Source organism: Xenia sp. Carnegie-2017, unplaced genomic scaffold (assembly GCF_021976095.1).
Source record: "Xenia sp. Carnegie-2017 unplaced genomic scaffold, XeniaSp_v1 HiC_scaffold_2, whole genome shotgun sequence".
NCBI lineage: Eukaryota > Metazoa > Cnidaria > Anthozoa > Malacalcyonacea > Xeniidae > Xenia > Xenia sp. Carnegie-2017.
Genome location: NW_025813482.1, coordinates 7900126 through 7927054, shown reverse-complemented (window position 1 = coordinate 7927054; position 26929 = coordinate 7900126). Strand labels below are relative to the sequence as shown.

At 34.6% G+C, this 26929-nt stretch overlaps 2 protein-coding genes and 1 long non-coding RNA gene across 5 annotated transcripts; 2 read left to right on the top strand and 1 right to left on the bottom strand.

The window, feature by feature from the left end:
* Positions 1 to 1760: 1760 nt before the first annotated feature.
* Positions 1761 to 10580, top strand: LOC124440608. 2 transcript variants are annotated; one of them, XM_046991014.1, is made up of 7 exons: positions 1761 to 1916; positions 4020 to 4198; positions 4490 to 4588; positions 5559 to 5613; positions 5701 to 6122; positions 6351 to 6683; positions 7014 to 10580. In XM_046991014.1, exons 2-7 carry the CDS (start codon positions 4057 to 4059, stop codon positions 10007 to 10009), a joined length of 4047 nt encoding a protein of 1348 aa, XP_046846970.1. In that variant the 5' UTR covers positions 1761 to 1916; positions 4020 to 4056; the 3' UTR covers positions 10010 to 10580. The 2 variants fall into 2 exon arrangements, with proteins under 2 accessions (XP_046846970.1, XP_046846969.1); XM_046991013.1 differs by having other exon boundaries at positions 6351 to 10580.
* Positions 3807 to 10911, bottom strand: LOC124440614. The gene is made up of 3 exons (XR_006946691.1): positions 10837 to 10911; positions 4171 to 4172; positions 3807 to 3820 (listed from the first exon to the last, which is right to left on the bottom strand). It is a non-coding gene; the product is annotated as an uncharacterized LOC124440614 (long non-coding RNA).
* Positions 10912 to 15030: 4119 nt separating this feature from the next.
* LOC124440607 lies at positions 15031 to 23990 on the top strand. 2 transcript variants are annotated; one of them, XM_046991010.1, is made up of 7 exons: positions 15031 to 15170; positions 17182 to 17354; positions 17657 to 17740; positions 17872 to 17958; positions 18927 to 18981; positions 19069 to 19490; positions 19719 to 23990. In XM_046991010.1, the coding sequence occupies exons 2-7, from the start codon at positions 17213 to 17215 to the stop codon at positions 23372 to 23374; spliced, it is 4446 nt and encodes a 1481-aa protein (XP_046846966.1). In that variant the 5' UTR covers positions 15031 to 15170; positions 17182 to 17212; the 3' UTR covers positions 23375 to 23990. The 2 variants fall into 2 exon arrangements, with proteins under 2 accessions (XP_046846966.1, XP_046846968.1); XM_046991012.1 differs by lacking the exon at positions 15031 to 15170 and having other exon boundaries at positions 16841 to 17354.
* The last annotated feature ends 2939 nt before the right edge of the window (positions 23991 to 26929 follow it).

The window sequence follows — 26929 nt, the reverse complement described above, 5'->3', positions numbered from 1 at the left end:
ACCCAACTTTCTAGCAAATATCGCCCGACTGGCTTTGTCAGCCAAACATTTTTTGGGGTGCCGCGTTTCCCTGCCTAGTACGCCCATGGATAAAGTTGAATTACGAATTCAAAGTTTTAACTTGTGACGCACAAGCAAAGATATATACAGTCTAAAAAAAGTCATTGAGAGATGTGCATAGCATTTTATTTGCATTTCATTTTTTGCAAAATGTGGATAAAAGGTTATTCAAAAGATAATTCTTTAAAGATTTTAGCTATAAAAGTTATTCTTTAAAGAATAACTGAAATAAAGTTGCTTGGGACATGAAAACATGCAGAAACATACATGTCATTGCAACTATTTTTTTATCCTTCGATGGAAAAAAATTTTTTAGCTTTATATCAAAACTCATATTTTTGCCAGCAATATGGGCGTCTAAATTCACATAAACCCACAAACGTTCTTTTGACACAAAAATATTGTTTTATTGTAGTCTTGACTGTTGATCCTTCCGATGAAGTATGTGTTGAATATCAAAATGTTCTTGTCGAAAAAATTAACGAAGGTAAGAATGGCTGCATATCTGAACTTAATATAACGTAGAGTATAGATGGGTTTATTTCGTGCCTTCAAAGTCTCAAACCTTTGCCATTTTTTCTTTATTTAAGCAAGAATAAATTTTTATCTCGTTTTGAACTTAAATTTAGTTTTTATTCGTTATTTTTACATTGCATTTTGCATTTTCTTGTTTTTATATTCGTCAGAACAATTTACTTCTGATGAGAGCGGTAAAGAGAATGAAAGTGATCATTCTGAATCTGAGACGGAAGATGATGAATCTGAGGAAGATGAGAGCGATAGTGATGATGATAGTGATAGTGATGATGATGAAGATTCTTGTGACGAATATGAAAATGAAAATAGTTCAGATTCTGATGAAGACGTTCCATTAGGACCAATCAATCTTTTAATGGGTGGACTTCCTGTTCGTTCTTAGTAATTATCACCTGACAGTTATAACTGTCAATGATCTTTACTACACTGTACTTTTTACGATTGACTGCTAAATGCCCAATAGTATGTGTGTTTATCTTTCCTCCCAATAGATTCTTTTGTTTATCGTGCGTCAACTAGTGTTGTGTAGCTTTTTGAGTGTGGTTTACATCACAGTACATGCAACTTACGTATGTCAGCAACATTTTAGTACAACCAAAGACCAGCTCTGTCTCATTGTCAATGCTTGTGACAATTATGAATGAATCTACTCAGCAGCTTTCTACCAAACCTTATGCGAAATTTTTCTGAATCTTGACTTCTATTACTTCTTATTTTAAGAAGCACGATGAGTCACGCGAGTGGCTTGAGTGTTGAAGATAGAAAATGAATGCAATGTACAAACAGGCTTTTTTTCATATCAGGGGAGAACGCACCCTCCTCCCCAGCTACGAAGCCAGCCTGTTTTTTAATCTATTATGGGTTCAATCACTGTAAAAATTCGCCTCTGCTCTTCGCACAGGAAAACTTGTAACTACTTATTGCCAACAATAGTTACAACCACTTTAATGGTTACTTGAATATAAACACAAACTTTACAGAAAATTTTTAAAGTTTGAAAAATGTATTACTAATAAAAATATTACCAATGAATAGTTTACTTTTGTCCAGATTCTTTAAAACTGTCAAAATTTTAGCAAAATAAAAAACGCATTACCTTGTGAAATGATGAGCCCTGAATGACATGTTGTTTTTGGACTCCCCTTTCAATCAAGATTACTTTATTCTTGGAATAAATTATTTTACCAGGAACTGAAAGTCGAAACGAAGAGATGTGAGATGTCTAAGTTAGAAAGTTTTGCTTTCTTGCTCTTTTTTTAAATTTTATATCCATCATTATCACAATATTAAGCAGAGTGTTATAATTATTTTAATGAAAGGTAAGTGCACTAAAAATTTGCAAGAACACGCAACTGAATCGAACGTTTCCTGCCAATAGTTCTCTTTAATTTACATGTTTACGTAATTCTATATTTCTGGTTGAGTATATTTTTTGCAACTTTTGAAAGTACTTGAAATAATTTAAAATTGTTGAATCTGTATAAAAAATAATGTATTGCCATTTAACGTAATTCCGCTTTTCACATGACTGAAATCATCGGCATTCGGCAAATAGCAACATTTCGTCTTACGTTAGACAACACAACCATAAGCACAGGGCTGGGAAATATTTTTTGTTAATTTCTCAACTGTTAAGTTGTTAAAATGAGGCTGTGTTGCTTGCTGAATTCTGCGTGACGTGAAATTAATTTGAATCATAACATTGAAATATTAAAGTCGCAAATACTTGAGTTGTAGCAAAAGCTTTTTGTTATACGCCCTTCAATTTCCTGTTGTAATTCGTGCAGCTGATACAAATTACTTGTTATCATTTTGCATATTGTTTGCATTTCTGTATTAAAAATACTCAAGTGTATTTATTACCTGAGAAATAGTGAATCGTTTCAATTTGCGAAAACATTTAACGTTTCGTCAAATCTCGGCTACCCGGGGTCAAGTAATCGACTTTCAATTTTTCCCCTTAAACACAATTATTGAACTATAGAACATTTTACTTAATTATTGGAAAATTTTTAGCGATAAATTGTTTAGGTACAAACATCACGTGAAAATCGAGTTCAGCACTGTTTAACATAACAAGATTTTTTTACTTATTATAGTTACCTGAGAACTTTTATGGGACATGTTTGAGAAATTAATTGTTATCAAGTAGACAAAAATTCTGGAGCTGTACTGTAGCTTTCTTATAAATATAGATTAATGTTAACTGATGTCAGTGTAATTTTCAGTGTCTTAATTGATTTTGATTCATGTGAAAATGAAAACTGATACCACTCTCTCTTCTTTTTGTTGCAAACTACCTATTTACATGTCTTTTATCATAAATCACTATATCTCCTATTTGATCTTCCTATAAGCCTTTCAGCTAGCAGTTCTAAACCCAGCACATACTACCTATGTATTTATTATCTCTCCTATGTGCATGACCAAATCATCTAAGAATTCTCTGCAATACCAATAGACCTATGCTTTAGTGTACCTCTGATTTACTCCTGATTCCATCTAATTGGGTCACTCCTAAAAAGAACCTCAGTATCTTCATCTCTGCAGCCTCCGGCTCTTCCTCCTGTCTTTTTCTTATTGCAATTGTCTCAAAACACTAGTCTTGCAAATCTTACTCTTGCTGATACTCTTTTATCATTCAGCACACATGACATTTTGCTTTATGCTATCTACCCTGTCATTTGCAAACAAGCAAAATTAAGGGCTCAAGGCTGATTCCTTGTGTAATCCTATTTTAACTTCTCTTTTTCCAACATCAAAAGTTTGCAAACTCTTGGTCTACAACTTGCACATCTCTTTCACTCTTAGCTCTCATTGTCCTCATCCATCAACTATTTGAGTATTCTTGGCATCTTATCATATTTCCAGTGTCTATCAATACATTTCCATTTCTGTCTTTGATAACTCTAACCTATTAGTGTAGCACATCCTTTCCATATCGACTTCTTTCTTTGCATTACTAATCTGTATAAATCATTTTACATGAAATCAATCTTTTTTCGTATCATTTAACCAATCATAGAAGTCATCGTATAATTGTATTCCCTTTGTTTGGCTGGCACGGTTGTTGGAAAGATAAAAACCTAAAATTATTTTACATATTCAGCAGTAATGTGTTCGCTGCTCATTCTCTAAATACAGTTCAAAATTGTCAAATTTCCTACTAGGGGTTTCATATTCCTACATGTATGCTACTGGAAAACATGACACAAAGTACATGCTGCCATCATTGAAATGTTAGAAAAAAATTATTAGTTTTATTGAAATCTTTTTCTGTTTCAATTATAATTTACATTATAATTTGCTTTTTGTTAATTAATTAATGTTGTAATTAATATCGATACTCTTTTTTCTCTCTCTCCTTACGCAATCCTCTGTATTTGTCCAGGCTTGGGACTGAATGTACCTTTTTATTCTAGTATATTGTGTGTCCTGTTTTCAAAAAAAAGAATAAGAATGCCGACGTCTGGAAGTACTAAAAGGAAAAAAAGAAAGGAAAGACAGAGACGCTTGTCACAAGTTTCTGGTTCAAATACAGCTTCTAATGAAAATGATTCATCTGATAATTACGGCTTAACAGAAGCTGGCTACTCTCTTGGTAAAGTAAACATTTGCTTTACTTTACAGATAAGTCCCTGATATAATATGCATGGAAGACACGAGATATAAATTTGTGAATTTCAACAAATAAATAATAGTCCTTTTAGGAAAACTGTATGAGAAACCTTCGTGAGCTATTATAATTTTGTCTACAAACAATAGTCAGTTACAGATTTCATATAAATTGGCCCTTGTGGCGGTTTTATGGTTTTTACAAGTAGATGCTTGGGAAGATGAAGCAATGTAACTATGTGTTACAGAGTGAATAATGTAAACTTATGTATTGTAGATTTTTCCCAAGATGTGAGCAACAGAGAATGTGGTGCTGAAAGCTCAGTTGAAAATGAAACAAATGAATATAAGCGTGAGGAGCAAATACAAGAAGTAGGTAGGTAATATAGCATTTTCAGACAGCATTATTAAGTTAATGTAAAAAACGGAACTTCGAAAGAACTAGCAAACTTAAAATTCACTGATTGAGAAGTTCAAGATACTTATAATGGTGGGTGTGAAATAAATGCGTGCACCATTTCGCCGTTCGTTTTACGCTAAAATTAAAAATCGAATCCAAGATTCGCTTTTCGTTTTTCATTCAAATTTTGTTTCTTGTTTTTTGGTGTTAGACGAAACCAATTTTTGAATTCAACTTTTTGTCGAAATTACATTTTTCTATCATTGGAAGTTAAGTGTTGTTTAATGGGGTTTCATTGCCATTTCAAATGAAACAAGTGAAAGTGCGGATTTTCTTCTGTATCATACCACGCTAGATAATCTTCAATAAATGTAGGTTCACTTGAGAAATAATAGTTGAGTAAGATTTCCAAACTTTTTCGTGGATAAAACATTTTTAGATCAAAATTTCATCATACCGTATGTACTACTTGTACTGCTTGTTCAAGCATTTCGTTTGTAATGATACATCTTTTATGACATGCTTTCGGTCGGCATAAACATTCGATGGTGATAGTATTGAATCCTCCAGCATCAGGAAAATGTTCTTTCACAAAATCTGAGAATTCACGTACTATGTTGCTTTCATTTGACAGAAATCCTTTATATAATCGACGCAAGTGGCCATTTTGCTGCTGAATCGTCATTTCTTTACATACAACCTTAATTTACGCTTATTCTTCACTCCTGATTATTGTGTTAAAAGTAAAGACAGCTATGGTGTTATATTTCAGCGTCTGTTTGTGCACTAAAGCCTCAAACACACTAGGCAGTCATATACCTGCGTTGGTACCATTTTTGGGTTTGTTTCTCGGCCTAATATGTTAAGAGTAAATTTTCGAATAGCTTAGTATATGTTTCATGTTTGATGTTACAAAAAGCTATATTTGATGTTTTTATTGTTATAGGTGCAGCTAATAATTGTATTGACAGCGAAGTGACTGATGGAAAAGTTAGAGAAGAGTAAGAAAACATTTATTCCTATTTATTTTTCAAAACTTTTAGTGTTTACGTTTCCGGTAAGTTTAAGAAGTAGATGTTTGTATTTAGGAGGAACTTTGCTCGACTTATTCGATTATTGATGGGTGTCGGAGCCTCAACTTTACGTCAATTATTCTTATCCATTCATAAAAACTGGAGTAATCAGCCAAGTGACGCAAGTGCTTTGAAGAAAGGTGCTCTTAAGCTACAAAAACATCAAGAGACTCAGTTCTATAAGGGAAACATTGAAGAGTGGGATGTATCACTTCTTGTTAGTGTTCTCAGATTTTCAACAGTCTGCTCTAATGAAGTGAGCCGTAAGGGTGTTGATTTTACATTGCGTGATATACAGGAAATGAGAAACCTGTACATCGCACACGCAAACAATGAGAAAATGAGCGATGAAGATTTCAAAAAACATTGGGAAAAGCTCAAGCTTAATCTTGTTGCAATTGGAGCTTCAGAGGAAGAAATCAACAAAACACTAACAGGTAACTTTTATTCGTGTATATATTTGACGTTTACATGTAGAAAACACCAAGCTTGATCTTCTATAGTCATACCTTTTTCCTCTCAAAATCACGTCATTACCAATGCTATCCCCTACAATGTACTGTTCTCTATTAACGTTGCCTTTTTCATCTTGCATATTTTTACGAATTGTTAAACTAAGAATTAGAACGCATAGCAAAGACTTAGTAAAAAGATTTTTTAAACAGATTGGACTGAAAGAAGCCTTGAGTACTATCGTCAGTCATTCTTGGAAGAAATTGCTTTCCGAACATTGGCCGATGATTGTCATAAAGATATCATAACTATGGTTGAAGCAAGCTCGAAATCAAAAGAAAAAGATTGCGAAGACCTTAAATCCACTCCACAGTGGGATGATTGGCTCAAGCTCTGCTCTCAGATGAATGAATTTAATTCTTCTCAAACTCAGTTTGTATTGTTTGCTGATGTTATGTCTCGAAAAGATCTCGAGAACTTTAAGGTTCTTGCAGCGGTTCCGTGGAAAGTGGTAGTCGACTTTAATCCCAGCTCGGAAGATGATGGTTTGTATAACATATTCAACTCACAAGCCTGCCTCATGCAGTTCTTATCTGCGTTCACTCCGGGAGAAATTTCATCTTTATTGGCCAAAATAGGAATTCAGGGATTGTCAAAGCAATTTGATATAAAAAAAACGCAGTGGTTGTTCGCAAATGGTCGTACAGATGATGCTGAAGATAATAAGCCAAAACCATTTCACATTTGGGAACAAAATTCCGTGAATAGTATAACGATGTTTTTTGCTTGTTGTGCGTTTAGTGATATGTTTGATGTACACAAACCAATCAGATGTCTTGTTTTACCTATTTCTCCAACTACATTTCCTTTCATAGAAGTCACTCTTAGGCGTTTCAAAGAAAGTTTTTCTCGTGTGGATTTATCTTTTGCATTCATTGGAAATTTAACGAAACCTTTAACCTTCTTAAAACAAGTTGAAAACTTTCAATTGTCTTCTACAGAAGTAAAGAATGGCGTTAGAAGCTTTTTGAACGTTGGTGAAGAACCTTTAAAGTACGAAATGCCATGTTTCCAGTCAGGAGTGCGTGCTCCATTTTCACAAAAAGATTACGTCTACATTAATGAGTACTTAGAGTTGTTTTACATTGATTGTCAAAACGAATACATTTGTGCCAATGGCGATGAAAAAGAATCAAAAGAAAATGAAGAAGAACATCGAAGAAGTTTTTTGTCTGGCAATCTTATTTCGTTTCTTAGTTTGTTTTTTACCCATGATGCCAAGCGCAAAATTGAGATGGATATAATGGTACATATCCAACGTATGTTAAATCAAATGATAAAGCAAAGTGGAATTGTTCAAATTGCCCACCCTCCTGGTACTGGTGGATCAACAATTGCAAGAAGGGTGCTTTGGAATCTTCACGATTCATTCCCTTGTGCCTCCGTCCGATTATCAACTCAGGCTGAGTTTGACGAAGACTCTAACTTTATAGGTGAACTTTCGTCGCGGATTTCGTTTATAGAAGATCAATGTGGGACACCACCAGTCATTTTGATTGATGGTCACCGTCAGTGGAGAATACATGCATTGAGCAATCGCGTCGTACGGACTCTCAACAGCCGTGGCAAAAAAGCTATAATTCTCGAATGCCATCGAGGAGCAAAACCCAATGATAATGCCGATGTTCATCAGGTTTTTCATGTTGATGCTTGCTTAGAGGAAACTCAAAGTGACCTTCGCGAATTTAAAGATAAGTTCAAAGAAATAAACAATCTCGATTTTACAAAACTGAACAATGCTCGACGCGTATTTCACTTCCCTTTACTTTCAATGATCACTGAATTCCGTGAGAAGCTAGAAGAGATAGTTGCTGACACTCTGAATGAGCTGAATGATCTTGAAAAAGACATTGCGGCATTTGTTGCATTTTTACAGCTTTACGCTGAACAACCCACCCCTGCGACGCTCTTGTACGAAGTATTTGAATCTCAACTGTCAATAAACAAAGGAGTTTATGTTACGTATGAAGATATCAAAAACTGCTTTTCGCACAACCTACTAAATCTTATGGTTCTGCAGAAGAAAAGACAAAACGCAGCTGCCCACCGAAGGAACAGTGATTCGGAGCGATTAAGGTATGTCTTGGAAGGTCAACGAAGGCAAGAGCCTGAAGAAGCACTTACGAACTATACCCTACAACATCATGTTGTTGCCACTATACTTTTTGAAAAATATCTTGAGTCAAAGAAGATAACGTTGTACAAATACGTATTCGAATTTCTGAATTGCAATGTACCAAACATAAAAAAGTATGTTGCCCTTTACTGCGATTTGTTTCTTTTCAACCGAGGTGGCAACAGAAAACTTCGCTTTTCTGTTCTTATCGCAGAGTTAAAAAAGAATAATGCAAAACAAGCGGCCTCTGCCCTTCGCAAAGCCGCCGAAATTATTCCTGATCCAAGAGCATATGGTCATGCTGCTCGTTATTACGCTAAAATGAGACCGCCCAGATTTAAAGAAGCCGAGGAACTTGTTGCTGCTGGTATAAAATTGTCCGAAACTTATGGCAGAGTGAAGAGTATCCAGGACAGCAAAGGTGTCGTTCATTCTCTTGAACTTAAGTATATGTTCCATCAAAAAAAAGTGAAGGACATTGAACATCTTGAAAATATGGCAGATAAAGCCCTTCTTGCATTCCGTGCTGCAAGAGACTTCCCTCCAACCTTTGCATCGCCACTTATTGGAGAAGTAGGAGTTTGGATTATATGTATTCAATGGATTATTGGAAATCATAATGGTGATGCGGAAGAGGCTGTCAAATTTATCATCAACCAAGCGCCTCCGTTTTTTCGCACTTGTATTGGTGATTGTTTTTATCTCCTAGAAATTGTTGATAAAATTGTTTTGTCAGTGACTATAATTGCTGATGCTGACGAAATACGTGATCGTGCCAACGAATTTCGTATATCACTAATAAAAGCAGTTCAACCAGGTATTCTTCGATACCGTAATCGCCGCCGCAACATCTCTGAACATTTGCTGAATCTTGATTTTAGCCCAAGATTACCTCCAATTAGTTGGAAGGAATCGAAGCGTGTTAGAACCAGAATTCTTTTGTCCTTATACTATCGAGATGTACCATCATTTAAGAACGACGATATGAAAGAACTTATGAAACTCTTGGAAGACATGATTTTGTCTCAAAAAGATTTTACTTTTGCTCCACATTTTCTGCAGTTATGTCTTCTGGGCCACAATCCGTCAAAGACTTATAAATTGGAACAAGGATGGAAAGTGTGTTGTGATTGGTTAGATCAACCAGACGTTTCTGACCCCATGGTTTATTACTATAGTATGGTTATAGCGTTTGTGCAAATCTTAAATGGACATGGTCCAAGTGGCTTTTTTGCTAAGTATAAGAGTTTGTGGGAGAAGCTTAAAGATTCTTCTCGTGGTCACTGTCGTAGAAACCAACCTCTTCATTTTTTGAAAAAGCATGGCAGTGGTATGTCTCAGCTCATCAGTCACCAGGCTCTTTTAAGTGATGTACCGTCTTACAATGCCGAGAATTCTGATGTTGTAAAGAATTTCTGGATGGCTGATTCACGCCGCAAATTAAGAGAATGTTCAGGTAGATTACGTGTCCGTGTCGAAGGCATGAAAAAATCAACCAAAATAGAGTTGTTAGAGGGTGATATCGAACTGTACGTTGGAAAGTATGCTGAAATAGGAACGGTTGGTAAGGACTTTGATAAAGATGCGAAAGTTTTCTTTGTAGTAAGTTTTAACTTAAGAGGACCTGTGGCAAATGGAATATCATTCCATCCTACCGTTGATCAAAAAAGCAATGGGTCTTCGTCAAATCATTGAGGCTGTCAAAAGATATTGAAAAGTGCAACTATCTTATGAATGTATACTTTATACATTCCAAATCGTTTGAAGTTGCATTAGTTTTTTGTGATACACCCTAGTTTGATGGTCTAAGTGCGTGTTATCTTCAATTCAATCTTCACTTTCTCCAAACTTTTAAAGCACTTACAATTTATGCTAATGTACTCTAAATAAGCTAAAAATTTTCATTAATGATGTTAAAAGTTACAAGGCATACAAATTTTCTCTCAAATACAAAGCATAAAAAATTTGTACATCACATGTTAACTGATTTTAACTTATGAAGTCGTTATCACATATGTAAAAATTGAAATTGAACATTCTGTAACACTGTAGGTCTGTAACCCTTTTCAGTTTTTGGTGCTTCTTTTCAGACTTCTAGAACTTACAAGTTTAGAAGTCTTGCCCAGTGGTCTTGCCAACAATCCAAATATTTTTTTCCATAATTACTGATGTTTACTAAATTATGCTACACTTAATTGCGAAAGATACATATACAAATATAAACACTAATAAATTACATATATGCTCTTTCTAATTATGGGCAATATTTTTGACCATTGTAATAAAAATTTTTTAGTCTGTTGCATGATGTAGCAGTGCGTTTGGTTTTACATGGCCAGTATTGAGTCTAGTATTGATTACTCGAATAAATTACCATTATTTTTTATGCATTTTCCAATTTAGGAAATATATCAGACCACAATGATTACTGTAAAATGCCTTTCAAGTTTAAACCAATCACGACGTTACTTATTTATGTAAAGTGTGTGGTGTTAACTGTGAAGTTTTGGTTAAATATTAACATATATGACATGTCAATCGTCTCCCGTCGTGTCGGAGAACCTAATCATCAACAAGTAAAGTTTTATTCACAAGAACTGTATAATTTCAGTTCTGTTTTACACACTTACCAAAGATAGCGTCCTTTCGCGAAGGAGCAATGTATGGCAAAGAAGACTTCGTTCTTCTTGATGAGATTGAAATGAATGCCTTCATGGCAAACTTAGAATTACGATACAAAAAAGAAAGAATATATACATATATTGGTGAAGTTCTTGTGTCAGTGAATCCGTACAAAACATTGGATATTTACGGCAAAGATAAAATTGCCGATTATTCTGGAAGAGAGTTGTACGAAAGATCGCCTCATATATTTGCCATAGCCGATGCAGCTTATATCAGCATGAAAAGAAAAAGCAACATTCCTAATTTACCCAACTTTCTAGCAAACATCGCCCGACTGGCATTGTCAGCCAAACATTTTTTTGGGGAGGTGTGCCGCGTCCTCCCCCCCCCTGCCTAGTACGCCCATGGATAAAGTTGAATTACGAATTCATAGTTTTAACTTGTGACGCACAAAGATATATACAGTCAAAAAAAGTTTCATTGAGAGATGTGCATAGCATTTCATTTGTATTTCATTTTTTGCAAATTGTGGATAAAAGGTTATTCAAAAGATAACTCTTCGAAGATTTTAGCAACAAAAGTTATTTTTTAAAGAACTTTACCAGAAATAAAGATGCTTGGGACATAAAATCATGCAGAAACATACATGTCATTGCAGCTATTTATTTATCCTTCGATGGAAAAAATTTTTTTAGCTTTATATCAAAACTCATATTTTTGCCAGCAATATGGGCGTCTAAATTTACATAAACCCACAAAAGTTCTTTTGACACAAAAATATTGTTTTATTGTAGTCTTGAGTGTTGATCCTTCCGATGAAGTACGTGTTGAATATCAAAATGTTCTTGTGGAAAAAATTAATGAAGGTAAGAATGGCTGCATATCTGAACTTAATATAACGTAGAGTATAGATGGGTTTATTTCGTGCCTTCAAAGTCTCAAACCTATGGCCATTTTTTCTTTATTTGAGCAAGAATAAATTTTTATCTCGTTTTGAACTTAAATTTAGTTTTTATTGTTCGTTATTTTTACATTGTATTTTGCATTTTCTTGTTTTTATATTCGTCAGAACAATTTACTTGTGATGAGAGCGGTAAAGAGAATGAAAGTGATCATTCTCAATCTGAGACGGAAGATGATGAATCTGAGGAAGATGAGAGCAATAGTGATGATGATAGTGATAGTGATGATGATGAAGATTCTTGCGACGAATATGAAAATGAAAATAGTTCAGATTCTGATGTAGACGTTCCATTAGGACCAATCAATCTTTTAATGGGTGGACTTCCTGTTCGTTCTTAGTAATTATCACCTGACAGTTATAACTGTCAATGATCTTTACTATACTGTACTTTTTACGATTGACTGCTAAATGCCCAATAGTATGTGTGTTTATCTTTCCTCCCAATAGATTCTATTGTTTATCGTGCGTCAACTAGTGTTGTGTAGCTTTTTGATTGTCGTATACATCACCGTACATGCAACTTACGTATGTCAGCAACATTTTAGTACAACCAAAGACCAGCTCTGTCTCATTGTCAATGCTTGTGACAATTATGAATTAATCTACTCAGTAGCTTTCTACCAAGCCTTATGAGAAATTTTTCTAAATCTTGACTTCTATTACTTCTTATTTTAAGAAGCACGATGAGTCACGCGAGTGGCTTGAGTATTGAAGATAGAAAATGAATGCAATGTACAAACAGGCTTCCCTTCATATCAGGAGAGAACGCACCCTCCTCCTCAGTTACGAAGCCAGCCTGTTTTTTACTCTATTATGGGTTCAATCACTGTAAAAATTCGCCTCTGCTCTTCGCACAGGAAAACTTGTAACTACTTATTGCCAACAATAGTTACAACCACTTTAATGGTTACTTGAATATAAACACAAACTTTACAGAAAATTTTTAAAGTTTGAAAAATGTATTACTAATAAAAATATTACCAATGAATAGTTTACTTTTGTCCAGATTCTTTAAAACTGTCAAAATTTTAGCAAAATAAAAAACGCATTACCTTGTGAAATGATGAGCCCTGAATGACATGTTGTTTTTGGACTCCCCTTTCAATCAAGATACATTATTCTTGGAATAAATTATTTTACCAGGAACTGGAAGTCGAAACGAAGGGATGTGAGTTGTCCAAGTCAGAGCCCTCTATAGTATAAGAGTTGGGACAAACGGTCTGGGGCGAGCGCGGAGCCGCCATTTTGGTTCCTACTTGCAAAGTGAAACTATAATAATACTATTGGAAATTGGGTTTATATGCAAAAGAAGAAAGCAATTTAAGCTTATTCCATGGTAGTATCAAATATGTTAGGAATAATAGCAAGCTCTTTGCGTTTTTTTAACGATTTGCGGCAGACCTGATTTAATTTCATTGGTTTGATCTTCGTTTGCGGTTTACTAGTTCGTGCTTCAAATTGATCGTGACCCATTGTAAGAAGTATTTTTCGTACGTGAACGTGTTTTCTCGGCTTATGTTCCAACTCTGTAACAAGTTTTCAAGATCTTTAAGCTTGGTGGCAAGCGGCAATGTTATCATGGCATCAGTGTTATCAAATACTTGGACAAGACTTTGTTCGAATCTTTGAATCATAGTAATCATGCAGATTTGGTCCGGAGAGATTTGTGTTCAAGATTTGTAACAATTTAATGGTAGTGAGTGGTTTATCCCCCCCAATTTAATCCAAGCATGATATTTTTTATTCTGAAAGATCACAAAATTTTCTTGCTCAGCAGAAAATGACAGACTTTTTTACTTTTTAGTTATTGAAATATGCAATGATTTGACCAAGATGCATTTGACCTTAAACGTTTTATTCCTGTATATGAAGTTATTTCGCCTTTATCACTTTATAAAGTATTAAAGTTTATTTCTAATAAAGTTTGTTAGGGATTCTGCTGAAAATTTTGGTGAAGCATTTCTTTAAAATGAATATATTATTTCTATAATATGAAACATTTCTGTTGTTGAAGAACAGTCTGTTTGCTATAAGTGCTACTGTTTGTAGTCTTTTATACAGCATATGAGTCTGATCCAATCTTTAATTTAGCAAAGAGTTAAATTTATTGGTTGAGGAATGACAAAACTTCTATATGTGTTTAATGATCAAACAGGGGTGTGTTGGAGGGAGCTCAGCCCCGTTTGTTCAAATTCTATGCCTTGTATTGCCAGTGAAATATATATATCAAAAAGCTAGCAGCACCTAAATATATATGAGAAAGCCAGCAATATTTTAATATATATGAGAAAGGCAGCAACAGTTGTAATATACATTATAAAGCCCAAATAGCTGAAATTATGGAGATATGCCTCTGTGATCTTATAAACCAAAACCTACAATTAAAATATCATCAACAAGTCTAGAAGAGAAGTAATGTTCTACTTTGAGCTATGGAAGTAGGGTACATTTGTACAATTCAATACCAAAAATATATTGTACTCAATTTCATTGAATATCCTAATTATAATTACTTCATTTTTAAATGATGAACTAAAAATACAAAATACAACATGGAAAATCGTAAGAGTTTCTGTGATTTGGTGTAGTTGTTTTAGTATGGAAGTGGCTGAGAATTGAGAGGTTTGTAGATTGACCAATTTCAGAACATAATGAGAAATCATCTTCGATTAAAAAACAAGCTTTGGAGTAAGAAAACTATTGAAACTGCATCAGCACGAACTTTGCAATGTTATTTGGCCCAAAAATGTTTCTCTACTTGAGTCAGTTAATTGAACCTTATATCAAAAGCAGTTCAGCACAACAATCACCATACGCAATCAAATTTCGTAAGTTCGACGTAAAGGCATTTCTTTCCTTTTTTCTCGTAATCCTCGATTTATGCGATATGTAATGACATTTAGTAGCCTTCAACAATCAGTTATTACACACTTATCCATAAAAAAACGCAATATTATCTCAAAATACTGTATTACTAGCAGCAATTGCTATATAAACACAAGCTAAAATTTCAAAACTAGGAACCAAAATGGCGGAAATTGATCAGGTGATCAATATTGCCCAATCAACGTAAGCTAAACGGATAACAATAGATGTCCCAACCAATGACTTATACCCAATCCTCTGGGTAGATCATTGGTCCCAACTCTTATACTATAGAGGGCTCTGGTCCAAGTTAGAAAGTTTTGCTTTCTTGCTCTTTTTTTAAATTTGATATCCATCATTATCACCATATTAAGCAGAGTGTTATAATTATTTAAATGAAAGGTAAGTATACTAAAAATTTGCAAGAACACGCAACTGAATCGAACGTTTCCTGCCAATAGTTCTCTTTAATCTACATGTTTACGTAATTCTATATTTCTGGTTGAGTATATTTGTTGCAACTTTTGAAAGTACTTGAAATAATTTAAAATTGTTGAATCTGTATAAAAAATAATGTATTGCCATTTAACGTAATTCCGCTTTTCACATGACTGAAAACATTCGCATTCGGCAAATAGCAACATTTCGTTATTGCCTTACGTTAGACAACCCAACCATAAGCACAGGGCTGGGAAATATTTTTTGTTAATTTCTCAACTGTTAAGTTGTTTAAATGAGGCTTTGTAGCTAGCTGAATCCTGCGTGACGTGAACATTGAAATATTAAAGTCGCAAATACTTGAGTTGTAGTAAAAGCTTTTTGTTATACGCCCTTCAATTTCCTGTTGTAATTCGTGAAGCTGATACAAATTATTTGTTATCATTTTGCATGTTGTTTGCATTTCTGTATTAAAAATACTCAAGTATATTTATTACCTGACGAATATTGAATCGTTTCAATTTGCGAAAACATTTAATGCTTCGTCAAATCTCGGCTACCCAGGATAAAAACATCACGTGAAAATCGAGTTCAGCACTTTTTTTCAAAACAAGTTTTTTTTACTTATTATAGTTGGCTGAGAACTTTTATTGGGAATGTTCGAGAAATTAACTGTTATCAAGTAGACAAAAATTCTGGAGCTGTACTGTAGCTTTCTCTTAAATATAGATTAATGTTAACTGATGTCAGTGTAATTGTCAGTGCCTTAACTGATTTTGATTCATGTGAAAATGAAAACTGATAGCACTCTCTCTTCTTTTGCTTCTCTCCTTTTTGTCACAAACTACCTATTTACATGTCTTTTTTTCATAAATCATTATATTTCCTATTTGATCTTCCTCTAAGCCTTTTAACTGGCAGTTCTAAACCCAGCACATCCTACCTATGTATTCATTATCTCTCCTATGTGCATGACCAAATCATGTAAGAATTCTCTGCAATACCAATAGACCTATGCTTTAGTGTACCTCTGATTTACTCCTGATTCCGTCTAATTGGGTCACTCCTGAAAAGAACCTCAGCATCTTCATCTCTGCAGCTTCCGGCTCTTCCTCCTGCCTTTTCTTTATTGCAATTGTCTCAAAACACTGGTCTTGCAAATCGTACTCTTGCTGATACTCTTTTATCATGCAGCACACATGACACTTTGCTTCATGCCATTTACCCTGTCATTTGCAAACAAGCAAAATTAAGGGCTCAAGGCTGATTCCTTGTGTAATACTATTTTAACTTCTCTTTTTCCAACATCAAAAGTTTGCAAACTCTTGGTCTAGAACTTGCACATCTCCTCCACTCTTAGCTCTCATTGTCCTCATCCATCAACTATTTGAGTACTCTTGGCATCTTATCATATTTCCAGTGTCTATCAATACATTTCCATTTCTGTCTTTGATAACTCTAACCTATTAGTGTAGCACATCCTTTCCATATCGACTTCTTTCTTTGCATTATCAATCTGTATAAATCATTTTACATGAAATCAATCTTTTTTCGTATCATTTAACCGATCATAGAAGTCATCGTATAATTGTATTCCCTTTGTTTGGCACGGTTGTTGGAAAGATAAAAACCTAAAATTATTTTACATATTCAGCAGTAATGTGTTCGCTGCTCATTCTCTAAATACATACAGTTCAAAATTGTCAAATTTCCTACTAGGGGTTTCATATTCCTACATGTATGCTACTGGAAAACATGACACAAAGTACATGCTGCCATCATTGCCATGTTAGAAAAAAATTATTAGTTTTATTGAAATCGTTTTCTGTTTCAATACGTTATAATGTTAAAAAAAATTGCTTTTTGTTAATTAATTAATGTTGTAATTAATATTGATACTCTTTTTTTCTCTCTCTCCTGACGCAATCCTCTGTATTTGTCCAGGCTTGGGACTGAATGTACCTTTTTATTCTAGTATATTGTGTGTCCTGTTTTCAAAAAAAAGAATGCCGAAGTCTGGAAGTTCTAAAAGGAAAAAAAGAAAGGAAAGACAGAGACGCTTGTCACAATTTTCTGGTTCAAATACAGCTTCTAATGAAAATGATTCATCTGATAATTACGGATTAACAGAGGCTGGCTACTCTCCTGGTAAAGTAAACATTTGCTTTACTTTACAGATAAGTCCTGATATAATATGCATGGAAGACACGAAATATAAATTTGTGAATTTCAACAAGTAAATAATAGTCCTTTTCAGAAAACTGTATGAGAAACCTTCGTGGGCTATTATAATTTTGTCTACAAACAATAGTCAGTTACAGATTTCATATAAATTGGCCCTTGTGGCGGTTTTATGGTTTTTGCAAGTAGTTGCTTGGGAAGATGAAGCAATGTAACTATATGTTACAGAGTGAATAATGTAGACTTATGTATTGTGGATTTTTCCCAAGATGTGAGCAACAGAGAATTTGGTGCTGAAAGCTCAGTTGAAAATGAAACAAATGAATATAAGCGTGAGGAGCAAATACAAGTAGGTAGGTAATATAACATTTTCAAACAGCATTATTAAGTTAATGTAAAAAACGGAACTTCGAAAGAACTGGTAAACTTAAAATTCACTGAATTAGAAGTTCAAGATACTTATGTATTGTGGATTTTTCCCAAGATGTGAGCAACAGAGAATTTGGTGCTGAAAGCTCAGTTGAAAATGAAACAAATGAATATAAGCGTGAGGAGCAAATACAAGAAGTAGGTAGGTTATATAACATTTTCAGACAGCATTATTTAGTTAATGTAAAAAACGGCACTTCGAAAGAACTGGCAAACTTAAAATTCGCTGAATTAGAAGTTCAAGATACTTATAATGGTGGGTGTGAAATAAATGCGTGCACCATTTCGCCGTGCGTTTTACGCTAAAATTAAAAATCGAATCCAAGATTCGCTTTTCGTTTTTCATTCAAATTTTGTTTTTCGTTTTTTGGTGTTAGACGAAACCAATTTTTGAATTCAACTTTTTGTCGAAATTACATTTTTCTATAATTGCAAATTAAGTGTTGTTTAATGAGGTTTCATTGCCATTTCAAATGAAAGCAAATGAAAATGCGGATTTTCTTCTGTATCATACCACGCTAGATAATCTTCAATAAATGTAGGTTCACTTGAGAAATAACAGTTGAGTAAGATTTCCAAACTTTTTCGTGGATAAAACATTTTTAGATCAAAATTTCATACCGTATGTACTACTTGTACTGCTTGTTCAACCATTACGTCTATAATGATACATCTTTTATGACATGCTTTCGGTCGGCATAAACATTCGATGGTGATAGTATTAAATCCTCCAGCATCAGGAAAATGTTCTTTCACAAAATCTGAGAATTCACGTACTATGTTGCTTTCATTTGACAGGAATCCCTTTATATAATCGACGCAAGTGGCCATTTGCTGCTGAATCGTCATTTCTTTACACACAACCTTAATTTACGCTTATTCTTCACTCCTGATTATTGTGTTAAAAGTAAAGACAGCTGTGGTGTTATATTTCAGCGTCTGTTTGTGCACTAAAGCCTGAAACACACTAGGCAGTCATATACCTGCGTTTGTACCATTTTTGGGTTTGTTTCTCGGCCTAATATGTTAAGAGTAAATTTTCGAATAGCTTAGTATATGTTTCATGTTTGATGATACAAAAAACTATGTTTGATGTTTTTATTGTTATAGGTGCAGCTAATTATTGTATTGACAGCGAAGTGACTGATGGAAAAGTTAGAGAAGAGTAAGAAAACATTTATTCCTATTTATTTTTCAAAACTTTTAGTGTTTACGTTTTCGGTAAGTTTAAGTAGTAAATGTTTGTATTTAGGAGGAACTTTGCTCGACTTATTCGATTAATGATGGGTGTCGGAGCCTCAGCTTTACGTCAATTATTCTTATCCATTCATAAAAACTGGAGTAATCAGCCAAGTGACGCAAGTGCTTTGAAGAAAGGTGCGCTTAAGCTACAAAAACATCAAGAGACTCAGTTCTATAAGGGAAACATTGAAGAGTGGGATGTATCACTTCTTGTTAATGTTCTCAGATTTTCAACAGTCTGCTCTAATGAAGTGAGCCGTAAGGGTGTTGATTTTACATTGCGTGATATACAGGAAATGAGAAACCTGTACATCGCACACGCAAGCAATGTAAAAATGAGCGATGAAGATTTCAAAAAAAATTGGGAACAGCTCAAGTTTAATCTTGTTGCAATTGGAGCTTCAGAGGAAGAAATCAACAAAACACTAACAGGTAACTTTTACTCGTGTATGTATTTGACTCTTAGATGTAGAAAACACCAAGCTTGATCTTCTATAGTCATACCTTTTTCCGCTCAAAATCACGTCATTCCCAATGCTTTCCCCTACAATGTACTGTTCTCTATTAACGTTGCCTTTTTCATCTTGCATATTTTTACGAATTGTTAAACTAAGAATTAGAACGCATAACAAAGACTTAGTAAAAAGATTTTTTCAACAGATTGGACTGAAAGAAGCCTTGAGTACTATCGTCAGTCATTCTTGGAAGAAATTGCTTTCCGAACATTGGCCGATTGTCATAAAGATATCATAACTATGGTTGAAGCAAGCTCGAAATCAAAAGAAAAAGATTGCGAAGACCTTAAATCCACTCCACAGTGGGATGATTGGCTCAAGCTCTGCTCTCAGATGAATGAATTTAATACTTCTCAAACTCAATTTGTATTATTTGCTGATGTTATCTCGAGAGAAGATCTCGAGAACTTTAAGGTTCTTGCAGCGGTTCCTTGGAAAGTGGTAGTCGACTTTAATCCCAGCTCGGAAGATGGTGGTTTGTATAACATATTTAACTCACAAGCCTGCCTCATGCAGTTCTTATCTATGTACACTCCAGGAGAAATTTCATCTTTATTGGCCAAAATAGGAATTCATGGATTGTCAAAGCAATTTGATATAAAAAAAACGCAGTGGTTGTTCGCAAATGGTCGTACAGATGATGCTGAAGATAATAAGCCGAAACCATTTCACATTTGGGAACAAAATTCCGTGAATAGTATAACGATGTTTTTTGCTTGTTGTGCGTTTGGTGATATGTTTGATGTACACAAACCAATCAGATGTCTTGTTTTACCTATTTCTCCAACTACATTTCCTTTCATAGAAGTCACTCTTAGGCGTTTCAAAGAAAGTTTTTCTCGTGTGGATTTATCTTTTGCATTCATTGGAAATTTAACGAAACCTTTAACCTTCTTAAAACAAGTTGAAAACTTTCAATTGTCTTCTACAGAAGTAAAGAATGGTGTTAGAAGCCTTTTGAACGTTGGTGAAGAACCTTTAAAGTACCAAATGCCATGTTTCCAGTCAGGAGTACGTGCTCCATTTTCACAAAAAGATTACGTCTACATTAATGAGTACTTAGAGTTGTTTTACATTAATTGTCAAAACGAATACATTTGTGTCAATGGCGATGAAAAAGAATCAAAAGAAAATGAAGAAGAACATCGAAGAAGTTTTTTGTCTGGCAATCTTATTTCGTTTCTTAGTCTGTTTTTCACCCATGATGCCAAGCGCAAAATTGAGATGGATATAATGGTATATATCCAACGTATGTTAAATCAAATGATAAAGCAAAGTGGAATTGTTCAAATTGCCCACCCTCCTGGTACTGGTGGATCAACAATTGCAAGAAGGGTGCTTTGGGATCTTCACGATTCATTCCCTTGTGCCTCCGTCCGATTATCAACTCAGGCTGAGTTTGACGAAGACTCTAACTTTATAGGTGAACTGTCGTCGCGGATTTCGTTTATAGAAGATCAATGTGGGACACCGCCAGTCATTTTGATTGATGGTCATTGTCAGTGGAGAATACATGCATTAAGCAATCGCGTCGTACGGACTCTCAACAACCGTGGCAAAAAAGCTATAATTCTCGAATGCCATCGAGGAGCAAAACCCAATAATAATGCCCATGTTCGTCAGGTTTTTCATGTTGATGCTTGCTTAGACAAAACTCAGAGTGACCTTCGCGAATTTAAAGATAAGTTCAAAGAAATAAACAATCCCGATTTTACAAAACTGAACAATGCTCGACGCGTATTTCACTTCCCTTTACTTTCAATGATCACTGAATTCCGTGAGAAGCTAGAAGAGATAATTGCTAACACTCTGAAAGAGCTGAATGAGCTTGAAAAAGACATTGCGGCATTTGTTGCATTTTTACAGCTTTACGCTGAACAACCCACCCCTGCGACGCTCTTGTACGAAGTATTTGAATCTCAACTGTCAATAAACAAAGGAGTTTATGTTACGTATGAAGATATCAAAAACTGCTTTTCGCACAACCTACTAAATCTTATGGTTCTGCAGAAGAAAAGACAAAACGCAGCTGCCCACCGAAGGAACAGTGATTCGGAGCGATTAAGGTATGTCTTGGAAGGTCAACGAAGGCAAGAGCCTGAAGAAGCACTTACGAACTATACCCTACAACATCATGTTGTTGCCACTCTACTTTTTGAAAAATATCTTGAGTCAAAGAAGATAAAGTTGTACAAATACGTATTCGATTTTCTGAATTGCAATGTACCAAACATAAAAAAGTATGTTGCTCTTTACTGCGATTTGTTTCTTTTCAACCGAGGTGGCAACAGAAAACTTCGCTTTTCTGTTCTTATCGCAGAGTTAAAAAAGAATAATGCAAAAAAAGCGGCCTCTGCCCTTCGCAAAGCTGCCGAAATTATTCCTGATCCAAGAGCATATGGTCTTGCTGCTCGTTATTACGCTAAAATGAGACCGCCCAGATTTAAAGAAGCCGAGGAAATTGTTGCTGCTGGTATAAAATTGTCCGAAACTTATGGCAGAGTGAAGAGTATCCAGGACAGCAAAGGTGTCGTTCATTCTCTTGAACTTAAGTACATGTTCCATCAAAAAAAAGTGAAGGACATTGAACATCTTGAAAATATGGCAGAAAAAGCTCTTCTTGCATTCCGTGCTGCAAGAGACTTCCCTCCAACTTTACCATCGCCACTTCTTGGAGAAGTAGAAGTTTGGATTATATGTATTGAATGGATTATTGAAAATCATAATAGTGATGCAGAAGAAGCTGTCAAATTTATCATCAACCAAGCGCCTTCGTTTTTTCGCACTTGTATTGGTGATTGTTTTTATCTCCTAGAAATTGTTAATAAAATTGTTTTGTCAGTGACTATAATTGCTGATGCTGACGAAATACGTGATCGTGCCAACGAACTTTCTATATCACTAATAAATGCAGTTCAACCAGGTATTCTTCGACACCGTAATCGCCGTCGCAACATCTCTGAACATTTGCTGAATCTTGATTTTAGCCCAAGATTATCTCCAATTAGTTGGAAGGAATCGAAGCGTGTTAGAACCAGAATTCTTTTGTCCTTATACTATCGAGATGTACCCTCATTTACGAACGACGATATGAAAGAACTTATGAAACTCTTGGAAGACATGATTTTGTCTCAAAAAGATTTTACTTTCGCTCCACATTTTCTGCAGTTATGTCTTCTAGGCCACAGTCCGTCAAAGACTTATAAATTGGAACAAGGATGGAAAGTGTGTTGTGATTGGTTAGATCAACCAGACGTTTCTGACCCCATGGTTTATTACTATAGTATGGTTATAGCGTTTGTGCAAATCTTAAATGGACATGGTCCAAGTGGCTTTTTTGCTAAGTATAAGAGTTTGTGGGAGAAGCTTAAAGATTCTTCTCGTGGTCACTGTCGTAGAAATCAACCTCTTCATTTTTTGAAAAAGCATGGCAATGGTATGTCTCAGCTCATCAGTCACCAGGCCGTTTTAAGTGATGTACCATCTTACAATGTCGAGAATTCTGATGTTGTAAAGAATTTCTGGATGGCAGATTCACGCCGCAAATTAAGAGAATGTTCAGGTAGATTACGTGTCCGTGTCGAAGGCAAGAAAAAATCAACCAAGATAGAGTTGTTAGAGGGTGATATCAAACTGTACGTTGGAAAGTATGCTGAAATTGGAACGGTTGGTAAGGACTTTGATAAAGATGCAAAAGTTTTCTTTGTAGTAAGTTTTAACTTAAGAGGACCTGTGGCAAATGGAATATCATTCCATCCTACCGTTGATCAAAAAAGCAATGGGTCTTCGTCAAATCATTGATGCTGTCAAAAGATATTGAAAAGTGCAACTATCTTATGAATGTATACTTTATACATTCCAAATCGTTTGAAGTTGCATTATAGTTTTTTGTGATACACCCTAGTTTGATGGTCTAAGTGCATGTTATCTTCAATTCAATCTTCACTGTCTCCAAACTTTTAAAGCACTTACAATTTATGCTAATGTACTCTAAATAAGCTAAAAATTTTCATTAATGATGTTAAAAGTTACAAGGCATACAAATTTTCTCTCAAATACAAAGCATAAAAAATTTGTACATCACATGTTAACTGATTTTAACTTATGAAGTCGTTATCACATACCATATAAAAATTGAAATTGAACATTCTGTAACACTGTAGGTCTGTAACCCTTTTCAGTTTTGGTGCTTCTTTTCAGACTTCTAGAACTTACAAGTTTAGAAGTCTTGCCCAGTGGTCTTGCCAACAATCCAAATATTTTTTTCCATAATTACTGATGTTTGCTAAATTATGCTACACTTAATTGCGAAAGATACATATACAAATATAAACACTCTAATAAATTACATATATGCTCTTTCTAATTATGGGCAATATTTTTGACCATTATAATAAAAATTTTTTAGTCTGTTGCATGATGTAGCTGTGCGTTTTGGTTTTACATGGCCAGTATTGAGTCTACTATTTACTACTCGAATAAATTACCCTTTTTGTGTGTGTAATTTCCAATTTAGGAAATATTTCAGACCACAATGATTACTGTAAAGTGCCTTTCAAGTTTAAACCAATCACGACGTTATTTAAATTTATGTAAAGTGTGTGGTGTTAACTGTGAAGTTGTGGTTAAATATTGACATATATGACATATCAATCGTCTCCCGTAGTGTAGGAGAACCTAATCAACAAGTAAAGTTTCATTCACAAGAAGTAACTGTATAATTTCAGTTCTGTTTTAGACACTTACCAAAGATGGCGTCCTTTCGCGAAGGAGCAATGTATGGCAAAGAAGACTTCGTTCTTCTAGATGAGATTGAAATGAATGCCTTCATGACAAACTTAGAATTACGATACAAAAAGGAAAGAATATATACATATATTGGTGAAGTTCTTGTATCAGTGAATCCGTACAAAACATTGGATATTTACGGCAAAGATATAATTATGAATGTTTTATGCAGTGCGGTGTTTGAAATTAAATGAGATATGATCTTCGCACTTTAGCTGGACAATTTAAGCAATCGTCTTAGGACCTGAAAAAATCAGGTGACTCAACGGGATTCGAACCCATGACCTTCGAATCCCGTTGAGTCACCGCAGAGGTCATGGGTTCGAATCCCGTTGAGTCACCTGATTTTTTCAGGTCCTGAGACGATTGCTTAAATTGTCCAGCTAAAGTGCGAAGATCATATCTCATTTAATTTCAAACACCGCACTGCATAAAACATTCATATGACATTCATTTCACGAGAAAACATGAGCCCAACAATATTGACCTGATCACCACTGTGTGACTTCATAGCTCAGTTGGTCAGAGCACTGCACCGGCACCGCAGAGGTCATGGGTTCGAATCCCGTTGAGTCACCTGATTTTTTCAGGTCCTGAGACGATTGCTTTAATTGTCCAGCTAAAGTGCGAAGATCATATCTCATTTAATTAATTAAAGATAAAATTGCCGATTATTCTGGAAGAGAACTGTACGAAAGACCGCCTCATATATTTGCCATAGCCGATGCAGCTTATATCAGCATGAAAAGAAAAAGCAACATTCCTAATTTACCCAACTTTCTAGCAAATATCGCCCGACTGGCATTGTCAGCCAAGCAATTTTTGGGGGGCGTCCCGCGTCCTCCCCCCCCTGCCTAGTACGCCCATGGATAAAGTTGAATTACGAATTCAAAGTTTTAACTTGTGACGCACAAAGATATATACAGTCAAAAAAAAGTTTCATTGAGAGATGTGCATAGCATTTTATTTTTTGCAAATCGTGGATAAAAGGTTATTCAAAAGATAACTCTTCGAAGATTTTAGCAATAAAAGTTATTTTTTAAAGAACTTCACCAGAAATAAAGATGCTTGGGACATAAAATCATGCAGAAACATACATGTCATTGCAACTATTTATTTATCCTTCGATGGAAAAAAGTTTTTTAGCTTTATATCAAAACTCATATTTTTGCCAGCAATATGGGCGTCTAAATTCACATAAACCCACAAACGTTCTTTTGACACAAAAATATTGTTTTATTGTAGTCTTGAGTGTTGATCCTTCCGATGAAGTATGTGTTGAATATCAAAGTGTTCTTGTGGAAAAAATTAACGAAGGTAAGAATGGCTGCATATCTGAACTTAATATAACGTAGAGTTTATTTCGTGCCTTCAAAGTCTCAAACCTTTGGCCTTTTTTTCTTTATTTAAGCAAGAGTAAATTTTTATCTCGTTTTGAACTTAAATTTAGTTTTGATTGTTCGTTATTTTTACATTGTATTTTGCATTTTCTTGTTTTTATATTCGTCAGAACAATTTACTTCTGATGAGAGCGGTGAAGAGAATGAAAGTGATCATTCTCAATCTGAGACGGAAGATGATGAATCTGAGGAAGATGAGAGCGTTAGTGATGATGATAGTGATAGTGATGATGAAGATTCTTGTGACGAATATGAAAATGAAAATAGTTCAGATTCTGATGTAGACGTTCCATTAGGACCAATCATCTTTTAATGGGTGGACTTCCTGTTCGTTCTTAGTAATTATCACCTGAAAGTTAAGTTTGGTTTGAACAATAAAGCTATATTTTGTGACTATTGTCGATTACATTTATATTAAAATGTAATTTATATATTTTACAGCGAAACGGCTTTTGTCGTGCATTTCGGCTCATTAATTTGTGTTTAAAAGTTGTCATTGATGTTAAATTGAGTAGAATGCCTGCAGTCCTGCTTTCAATTATTATTTTAAGTACCTAACTTTTTTAAACAAATTAAGCAGCGTGCGGAATCCTTTCCATTCTTGCAAATTGATTGTATGTAACAGCGGGCGAAATTTCACGATATTAGTTTTGTTTTTATAAAGGAAATTATCAGCCAATTTTTGTAGTTTAATTATTGTTTAGTAGTTAAGTGTACGATCCGCAGTGGAATGATTATAATTTGGTACATCGCCCAAGATGAAAATTTTTACTTATTATTTCTTTGTCACTTTAAGCAAATATAATACATAGTTTAATCTGTTTAGAAATGAAAGTTTCTCTGCATTTTATAAATAATTTTATTGAGCTTTCGAGCTATATAGTTTAATCTATAATGTTCTTATTCCATGTAAATCTATATGATTTTTATAGCAGACATGTGGTTAATGTTAGTCTGTTTGTTACTAACTGTGTAGTATACTAAGTTACGAACTATACTGTAGTATGTATACTGTTCCACTTTAATAAATATTCAATACTGCCAAAGTTTTATCATTTAGGGATATGAGAGCAAGAATTGTCGAGCAGAAACAACGGGAGAGGGAGTTAATATTCAGATTTAGCAATCATGTAGTATCGTTAAATTGTCTCCCATGTGCTGAGAAAAT